Genomic DNA, 9,894 nt, shown 5'->3' on the forward strand with positions numbered 1-9,894 from the left:
GGAATATTAGGATTTGAGAGCTCTCTCTCTCTTAGTTTTCATTTCTGTTTTGAAATTTTGGATTGAGGTTGGAGGAATTCTGTTTCAATCTTAAATTTGAAATCCATCTTTGTTCATCTTCTGCATAATTTCTAGGAATTGAAAGTTGAATCTGCATTCTCATTTACGGCTTCCATCTTTCTTTCTTCTTCAATCTGCTTTCTACTTTGATCAAGGAAGGGATTGAGATCTAGACTTGTTTTCTAGTCTCATTGATTCCTTGAGATCTTGTCTCTTTAAATTTCACAATTGAGCTGAGTTACATTCTGTGTTGCTTCTTCAAGCAATTTTTCATTTCTGTTTAAATCTGCTGCACTTCATCTTTTACTTTTCTGCTTGCTGCTTGCTTTAATCTCCTTGTTCCCAATCCCCTTTACATTTAATGCAATTTACATTTCTTGTCATTTAAGATTCTTGCAATTTTACTTTCTTGCTCTTTAAGTTACTTGCAATTTTACTTTCTGCACTTTAATTTTCCTTGCTATTTACTTTCTGTTGGCTACACTTCATCCAAATTCACTTCAATGTTAGCTTGACTAAACTAATCACCCACTAAAATTGCTTGATCCATCAATCTCTGTGGGATCGACCTCACTCTAAGTGAGTTATTACTACTTGATGCGACCCGGTATACTTGCCGGTTGGATTTGTGTGTTAGAAATTCGTTTTTCCACAAAAACACCATCAATAAGTATCTCTATCTTTATTTTATGTTTTATTTATCTTTTAATTATCAAAACTTCATAACCATTTGAATCCGCCTGACTGAGATTTACAAGATGACCATAGCTTGCTTCAAACCGACAATCTCCGTGGGATCGACCCTTACTCACGTAAGGTTTATTACTTGGACGACCCAGTGCACTTGCTGGTTAGTTGTGTGAAGTTGTGAAAAAGAGTTGAGAATACAATTGTGCGTACCATGTTGTTGGCGCCATTGAGATCAAAATTTCGTGCACCAACGCACAACCCTCTGTAACTCTTGCATTTGTGGAGAGATGGTGTGCAACGTGTGCGCGGCATGTACGCGCACGCGTGGGTGACCAGATGGGTAAGGTGACGTGTACGCGTCAGAGACGCGTACGCGTGGGGCAGGTTGTGTGTCCAGCGCAATACCAGCGCCAAGTCGGCACAACATTTTCAGGGGCCAAGGCATACTCTTACGCCAATTTTGTGGGGACGCGCGCGCGCCATGCACGGTGCCGCGTGGATCGCCCAAATCGCAATGGACGCGCTAGCGTGCAGTACGCTTATGCGTGGGGTGGCACTTTTCTTTTTTTTTTTTGTCTTTTTTTTTATGCAGAATGTGTAACAACTCTTGTTTTTGATAATCAAATAATTAGTTATTTGTGATTTATTTTATTATAAGAAAATTATTTTACAAAAGGTAATTAAATGGAGTTTCATGATAATTGAAGTTTAAATTAATTAGAATTTTTATATAATCTTTATTAGGTATTTGGTATAATTGAAATTATAATTTTAGTAATTGAAAAATAAGAAAGAATTCCATAATTTAATTTAAATAAATTTTATTATGAATGACTTGTGTTATTAATTTGAACTCTTAGGAATTACTTTATTAGAAATGATTAGATTAATTTTTATAAATACTTTAAATTTAACCCTAGAAATTAATTTATTAGAAATTATCAGATTGATATTTATAAATACCTTAAGTTTAAGCTAATTAATATTTATGTACAATTTTTATTATAATTAGTTATTTTATAACTTGAAATTAAAGTTTCGGAGATAGAAAAATAATGAAAAGTTATATCATTTAATTTGAATAATTAATATTGAGTTTTAATTATATTTTATAAAAATGTGATTAATATATTTATTTTATAATTTAAATTAGAAATAATTGATTGAACTTAGTAATATGTTGATAAATAATATTCTTAAATATTTTTAATAGAGTATATTTGATTTTAAAATTACTCTATTCTTTAATTTTACTAAAATATTTATTTATATCTATCCATATTCTTTTATAAAATCCCTAATTCCTAAACTTAAATTCCCAAATTGAATTAGAAACTCTAATTCCCAAATCCCAGAAATCGTAACCCTAATTTCTTATCCCAGCCACAAAACCCCTCCAACATGCTTCAGAAACAGAATATCGGGGAGGGAGAGTGAGGAGTCAGGGGTGAACCAGGGGAGGGGGAAATTGGAGAAGAGAGAGCCGCGCCTAGCCATCATCCAGCTCCGCCCGCTCTGCCGCGCCTCTCGTCACCATTAGGTTCGTGGAGCCGTGAGGAGCATCGCTGTCGAAGCCACGCCGATCGTCGCTGCCTAGTCGTCGTTCTGCCTCCCACCAAGCCCGTGCCACTCGCTGCCTCTTCGCGCCAGTCACTACCGCTGTCGGTAAAGAGGAGCCATCGCGCTCACCGCACCCAATCGCCATCCTCATCATGGGAGCCTGTCGCTGTCGCTGGTAGGAGTCGCCGCCGCTACTGTTGCGAAGCCACCGTCTCCGCTAGTTGCTCAGCCTTGTCTCTGTTTGTGGTTCCCCTTTTGTGTGCCGAAGTCGCTGCTGCCGTGATGGTAGCCGTGGGGTTGCTAGTGCCTAAACAAAGCTGTTACTGCTGCTGCTCCATTCCTCTGTTCTTTTCAAGTTTTAGTAAGTTGTCCTTGTTCCAAACCCTCATTGTTACCGTTCTGCTTCCATGGTTGATTGAAAATGTTGAGGTGTTAATATGTTAGGGTTATGTCAATACCACTGCAAATTATTCGATGGCATTGCTATTATTGATTCGGTTTAAAGCTGTTGCTGCTGCTGCTGCTATGAGTTGGAATGAAGTTAGAGTCACGCTTAATTTTGTGGATTTCGACTAGCTGAGGTAGGGGATTTTATTTTTAAAGCTAAACATTTTTAATTTAGAATGCCTACAAAGTTATTTGGATAAGTGCAAATGGTTAATAATAGTTAAGAATTTCTTAATTGACAAGAATGATTTGAAATGTGTTTGAGAATGGTTAGCTATTGTGATTTTTTCTGAGTTATGATTCAAATTAAATGTGGTTGTGAACGGTGATTAAACTGATGCTATTTACTAAATTAAAATATGTCGAGTTAATTATTAAAAAAAATTGACATGTTGAAGATTGATGAATTGAGTTTGAATTATGATTGGTTGTGTTGCGGTGAATGATTAACTGGTGATATTGATTTTGATTTGAGGCTGTAACTGTTATCAATTTTTTGATTGTTTGGAATTACTGAGAATCCTGTTATTTTATCATGTTGAGCTGGTTGCCATAGGCTGGTTTGCTTGATGGTTGCTACTTGACTGAAATTCTGATCTTTGACGGATTTATATTGAATTGAATGATGTGCTGGTTATTTGATATATTGTAACGGTAGTGAATTCGGTTGGTGACTGATTGAAGATTGGTTTTGGGAAATTAGTTATGAGTTTTTAAAGTTAGACTGGTTTACTTTTTAAAAAAATGATGACGGGGTGAAATTCTGATTTTAATTGATGAAAGGATGTTTGTTCTTAAGCTGAATTATGATGAGATAATTATTGAGAATCTGTTATGATAATTGCTGATAAATGGATGGAGAATTGATTGAGTTTAACTTGAAAGGATTCTATGACTTATGAATTTAGTTATGAATTGATGAGATGAAAATTGGATTGTTGGATTATGTGAGAATTACGAATTGTGGATTTTCTGATTGCTTGAGAATCTTGTATTTGATCATTGTTGAGAAAGAGGGAACCCGTAAGGGTGGCTAAGTCCGAGTTTTAGGGGAGGTGCTGGCGAAATTTTATAAAATCTGATGTTTTATTTGAGAAGTTATATTAGAAGATTTGGATTTGGAAAATGATTATTTAAGTTTTATTTAGTTACGAAAAGAATTATTCTATTTTAAATTCGATTTACCAAAGAAAGGTTTATGTTTCAAAATTAAATTATTTAAGAAAGAAACTATGTTTTGAGATTGATTCAATACGAAAAGAATTATGTTTTAAGCTTGAAATAAAGGATTACATTTTAGAATTTTGATGAATTTATAATATTTGAATTTGAATAGTAAAGAGAGATGATTTTTGAGACTTTGGAAAGTTAGTAAACTTGAGAAAGAGTTTTATTTGATTACTTCTAATGAGAGGTTATGTTTTGAAAAGTGTTTAATGAATTTAAAATAAATGATTTTCTTAAGTCTTTTGATAGAGAACTAAACTGAAAAATAGTTTTAAAGTTAACTTGACTCAAGATTGCCAAAGTGGAGATTACGAACTGATAATTGGTTAAATTCGGGAAGTACCCATGAACTGAATGATCATTGATCACGGGGAAACCTATAAATTGTTTTTTGTTTTATATGCGGGAAAAACCCATGGACTAATAATCATTGATTATGGGAATAACCCATAAATTGCTGTATGTTGATCTCGGGTATAACCCATGAACTGAAGATCATTGTTTGCTGTGTATTGATCTCGGGTATAACCCACGAACTGAAGATTGCTATGTTATTGTGTATTGATCTCGGGGAATAACCCACGAACTGAAGATCTCTGTTTTGTTTGTGAAATGGTCTTGGGGACGCCCACGAACTGAGGATCACTGTTTCCCCTTGTGCATATATTATGGGGTCAGGCTTTACGCCGACTACCGAAGGAGTGGTATTCTTATCACCAACACATATGCACTAAGGACACAAAGGGAAGCTATATCTAGGACTTGTTCCTGGGTAATGTCGGGCTACAGGGTGTAAACCGACACGTGAGCTCATGGCCTGCTTAGGACAGACATGCGTTATATTGGTTGTGCATTTTCATTTGGTTGTGTTTGCCTATATTACTTCTCTGTGATTGTGTTGTTTGTCTTATTGTGATTTGCTTGTGTGTTGAATTGAGTTTATTACTTGTGCTAGTAATTTATAAATGGATAGAGATGATTAATATCTATTGTTATGACTGCGAATCAATTATGTGGCTGAAAGATATTTATTATGACAAGTTTTGCGATTGAGATCTATTTTAGGTTTAGAAATTTAATGAAAGTAATTATTTATCTAAAGTAAGATTAAAAAGTATTTCAAAGGGATTTGACAAAGATGGTTTATTAAGCAAAGTTAATTATTTGCATGTTAATCATTACTTTTGCGGCATTCCCATTCCCTACTGAGAACGTGTGGTTTGTTCTCACCCCAAAATCTTTCCCGCTTTCAGTGACACAGGTCCGAAGACTCAGTTTGAAGTTGCGGACGATTGTTGGACTATATTTATGAGTTAAATGTATGAGTTAATTTGCTTTCATAGAATTCCCTCGCACTTATTGCTTAAGATTTTTATTTTATACAGAATGATAGGGTTTGTATTTGAGTTTTATTTGAAATCTTTTGTATGACAGATATTACTATTAATAATTATGTGATTATTATTACTTTGAAATGTTTGATATATGATTTTGATAATCAAAAACAAAATTTTCTGGAATTTTCTTAGATACTGAAACGCAATATCGAACTAAAGGCTCAATAGTAAATAGTTAAAAAAGGAAAGCAGGTTAGTAACGCCTTACTTTTGGTACGATCATGACGTTCTGGAAGTTGGGTCGTTACAAATGGTATCAGAGCAGTTCGTTCCTGTTAGAGCCTTGGGAATGGACTGACTATGCTTTATTGCATACTCTGAGTGTGTGTCATGCTTAGTGACTTGTTCTGATAACAAGAGTTTGTGTTTTATATGCATGACTGTCTGATGATTAACACTGTTGGTTTACCATTGCATGCCTCATGGTATTAGGTCTAGCCAACTTAATACTAATGATTTATGTATATGGCAATACTAACAGGTTATCTTAGACGAAATAGAAGTTATAAGTGATGCGACTCACGGGGTTTTGGAGCGTTAGATGTTATGAAGTTAGCTTCGATTCGATGTATAATCTTTATTCGTGCCACATGAACTCGTGCCATCTTTTTCTTAGTTGCTTTGATTGGAATTCTCTGGTTTGAATTTCCTCCTTAGAATGTGATTTGATTGTTTCCCAACCATACATTGTCATTCTTGTATACCTTTACTTGCCTATGAATTTGATTGCTTACGTAACTCTTTAAATATTCATCCTTGACAATGCCTATATTTTTGTCCATATATTTTGCTTTTTTTTATTTCAGTTTGAACTTATTTTAATTTAGCAATTTTCAAGGGCGAAAATTTTTCTAAGGTGGGTAGAATGTAACAACCCTAGTTTTTGAAAATCAAATAATTAGTTATTTGAGATTTATTTTATTTGTTGATAATTTTATTTTAAGAAAATTATTTTACTAAAGGTAATTAAAAGAAGTTTCATGATAATTGAAGTTTAAATTAATTAGAATTTTTATATAATCTTTATTAGATATTTGGTATAATTGAAATTATAATTTTGCTAATTGAAAAATAAGAAAGAATTGTATAATTTAATTTAATTTATTATGAATGACTTTTGTTATTAATTCGAACTCTTAGGAATTAATTTATTAGAAATGATTAAACTGATTTTTATAAATACTTTAAGTTTAAGCTAATTAATATTTATGTACAATTTTTATTATAATTAGTTATTTTATAACTTGAAATTAAAGTTTCGGAGATAGAAAAATAATGAAAAGTTATATCATTTAATTTGAATAATTAATATTGAGTTTCAACTATATTTTATAAAAATGTGATTAATATGTTTATTTTATAATTTAAATTAGAAATAATTGATTGAACTTAGTAATATGTTGATAAATAATGTTCCTAAATATTTTTAATAGAGTATATTTGATTTTAAAATTATACTACCCTTTCATTTTATCAAAATATCTATTCATATCTATCCATATTCTTTTATAAAATCCCTAATTCCTAAACTTAAATTCCCAAATTGAATCAAAAACCCTAATTCCCAAATCCCAGAAATCGTAACCCTAATTTCTTATCACAGCCACAAAAACCCCTCCAACGTAATACATGCTTCAGAAACAGAACATCAGAGAGGGAGAGTGAGGAGTCAGGGGTGAACCAGGGGTGGGGGAAATCGGAGAAGAGGGAGCCACGCCTAGCCATCGTCCAGCTCCGCCCACTCTGCCGCGCCTCTCGTCACCATCAGGTTCATCGTCGCCGTTTGTGGAGCCGCGAGGAGCATCGCTGTCGAAGCCACGCCGATCGTCGTTGCCCAGTCGTCGTTCTGCCTCCCACCAAGCCCGTGCCGCCACTGACGTCGCCGAACAGAGGAGGGCGACCACCACGAGGAGCCATCGCTGTCCTTGCTCGTCGTCTCCCTTAGATCCATCGCCGCCTAGCCGTTTCTGTGAGCTCGCTGCCTCCTCGCGCCAGTCACCATCGCTATCGGTGAAGAGGAGCCATCGCGCTCCGCCGATGACCAGCCTCCATCAAGCTTCGAAGAGAGAGAGAAAGACAGTGCGCGAAGATGAGAGAGAGAGGGGAAGCCGATCCAGTCACCATCGCCGCACCCAATCGCCATCATCGTCACGGGAGCCTGTCGTTGTAGCTGGTATGAGTCACCGCCACTGCTGTTGCGAAGCCACCGTCTCCGTTAGTTGCTCAGCCTTGTCTCTGTTTTTGGTTTCCCTTTTGTGTGCCGAAGTCGCTGCTGCCGTGATGGTGGACGTGGGGTTGCTTGTGCCTAAACAAAGCTGTTACTGTTGCTGCTCCATTCCTTTGTTCTTTTCAAGTTTTAGTAAGTTGTCCTTGTTCCAAACCCTCATTGTTACCGTGATGAGCGGATAATTTATACGTTTTTTTGTATTGTTTTTAGGTTGTTTTTAGTAGGATCTAGCTACTTTTAGGGATGATTTCATTTGTTTTTATGTAAAATTCACATTTCTGGACTTTACTATGAGTTTGTGTGTTTTTCTATGATTTCAGGTATTTCTGGCTGAAATTGAGGGACCTGAGCAAAAATCTGATTCAGGCTGAAAAAGGACTGCTGATGCTGTTGGATTCTGACCTCCCTGCATTCGAAATGGATTTTCTGGAGCTACAAAACTCTAAATGGCGCGCTCTCAACGGCGTTGGAAAGTAGACATCTAGAGCTTTCCAGCAATATATAATAGTTCATACTTTATTCGAGATTTAACGATGAAAACTGGTGTTCAATGCTAGTTCCATGCTGCATTCTGGAGTCAAACGCCAGAAACACGTCATAAACCTGAGTTAAACGCTAGAAACACGTTACAACTTGGTGTTTAACTCCAAGAGAAGCCTTTGCACGTGTAAAGCTCAAGCTCAGCCCAAGCACACACTAAGTGGGTCCCGGAAGTGGATTTCTGCATTAATTACTTATTTCTGTAAACCCTAGTAGCTAGTCTAGTATAAATAGGACATTTTACTATTGTATTAGACATCTTGGTTTCGTCTTTTGTCTTAGCATCCATCTTTGGATGTTTAGTTCTTAGACTTTGGGGGCTGGCCATTCGGCCATGCCTGGACCTTGATCACTTTTGTATTTTCAACAGTGGAGTTTCTACACACCATAGATTAAGGGTGTGGAGCTCTGCTGTACCTCGAGTTTTAATGCAATTACTACTATTTTCTATTCAATTCAGCTTATTCTTGTTCTAAGATATTCATTGCACTTTAACTTGATGGATGTGATGATCCGTGACACTCATCATCATTCTCACCTATGAACGCGTGACTAACAACCACTTCCGTTCTACCTTAGAACGAGCGAGTATCTCTTGGATTCCTTAATTAGAATCCTCGTGGTATAAGCTAGAATCCTTTGGCGGCCACTCTTGAGGATCCGAAAATGTCTAAACCTTGTTTGTGGTATTTCGAGTAGGATTCAGGGATTGAATGGCTGTGACGAGTTTCAAACTCGCGATTGTTGGGCGTGATGACAAACGCAAAAGAATCAATGGATTCTATTCCGACATGATCGAAAACCGACAGATGATTAGCCGTGCTGTGACAAGAGCATTTGGACTTTTTTCACTGAGAGGATGGGAAGTAGCCATTGACAACGGTGATGCCCTACATACAGCTTGCTATGGAAAGGAGTATGAAGAATTGGATGAAAACAGTAGGAAAGCAGAGATTCAACAGGAACAAGCATCTCTATGCACTTATCTGAAATTTCCACCATTGAATTACATAAGTATCTCTATTTTATTTTATGCTTTAATTATTATTAATTTTGAAACCTTTACAATCATTTGAATCCGCCTAACTGAGATTTACAAGAAGACCATAGCTTGCTTCATACCAACAATCTCCATGGGATCGACCCTTACTCACGTAAGGTTTATTACTTGGACGACCCAATGCACTTGCTGGTTAGTTGTGCGGAGTTGTGACAAAGTGTGATTCACATTTGAGAGCGCTATCAAGTCTTTGGCGCCATTGTTGATGATCACAATTTCGTGCACCAAGTTTTTGGCGCCGTTGCCGGGGATTGTTCGAATTTGGACAACTGACGGTTCATCTTGTTGCTCAGATTAGGTAATTTTCTTCTTATTTTCTTTTCAAAAAGTTTTCAAAAATCTTTCAAAATCTTTTTCTTTGTTTCCGTTTTTCAAAAAAAAAAAATTTCGAAAAAAAAATCCAAAAAAATCAATAAAATCATAAAAACCAAAAATATTTTGTGTCTCTTGTTTGAGTCTTGTGGCATGTTTTAAGTTTGGTGTCAATTGCATGTACATCTTTTTCTTGCATTTTTCGAAAATTCATGCATCATATTTTTCATGATCTTCAAGTTGTTCTTGATGAATTTTCTTGTTTGATCCTCATGTTTTCTTGTTTTGTGTTTTTTGTTGTTTTTCATGTGCATTCTTGCATTCATAGTGTCTAAACATGAAAAATTTCTAACTTTGGTGTCTTCCATGTTTTC

The 9,894-nt window shown here is 35.8% G+C and overlaps 1 protein-coding gene and 1 long non-coding RNA gene across 2 annotated transcripts; both read left to right on the forward strand.

Moving 5' to 3' along the window:
* Nucleotides 1-2,441: 2,441 nt before the first annotated feature.
* LOC110280015 (uncharacterized) lies at nucleotides 2,442-5,459 on the forward strand. Its single transcript, XR_002373928.2, has 3 exons — nucleotides 2,442-2,671; nucleotides 2,755-2,891; nucleotides 5,238-5,459. It is a non-coding gene; the product is annotated as an uncharacterized LOC110280015 (long non-coding RNA).
* A 434-nt stretch (nucleotides 5,460-5,893) lies between these two features.
* Nucleotides 5,894-8,657, forward strand: LOC127746633 (uncharacterized). Its single transcript, XM_052260523.1, has 3 exons — nucleotides 5,894-5,949; nucleotides 7,055-7,740; nucleotides 7,929-8,657. The coding sequence occupies exons 1-3, from the start codon at nucleotides 5,894-5,896 to the stop codon at nucleotides 7,940-7,942; spliced, it is 756 nt and encodes a 251-aa protein (XP_052116483.1). The 3' UTR covers nucleotides 7,943-8,657.
* Nucleotides 8,658-9,894: the final 1,237 nt, after the last annotated feature.

The sequence above is a fragment of the Arachis duranensis genome, chromosome 4 (genome assembly GCF_000817695.3).
Source record: "Arachis duranensis cultivar V14167 chromosome 4, aradu.V14167.gnm2.J7QH, whole genome shotgun sequence".
Lineage (NCBI taxonomy): Eukaryota > Viridiplantae > Streptophyta > Magnoliopsida > Fabales > Fabaceae > Arachis > Arachis duranensis.

Excerpts from the sequence above, each read along its gene's own strand:
- LOC127746633 (XM_052260523.1), top strand. The coding sequence starts at position 5,894 with ATGCGACTCACGGGGTTTTGGAGCGTTAGATGTTATGAAGTTAGCTTC. Across the intron at positions 5,950-7,054 it reads GAAGTTAGCTTCGATTCGAT|GGGTGAACCAGGGGTGGGGG; the intron begins GTATAATCTTTA and ends GTGAGGAGTCAG.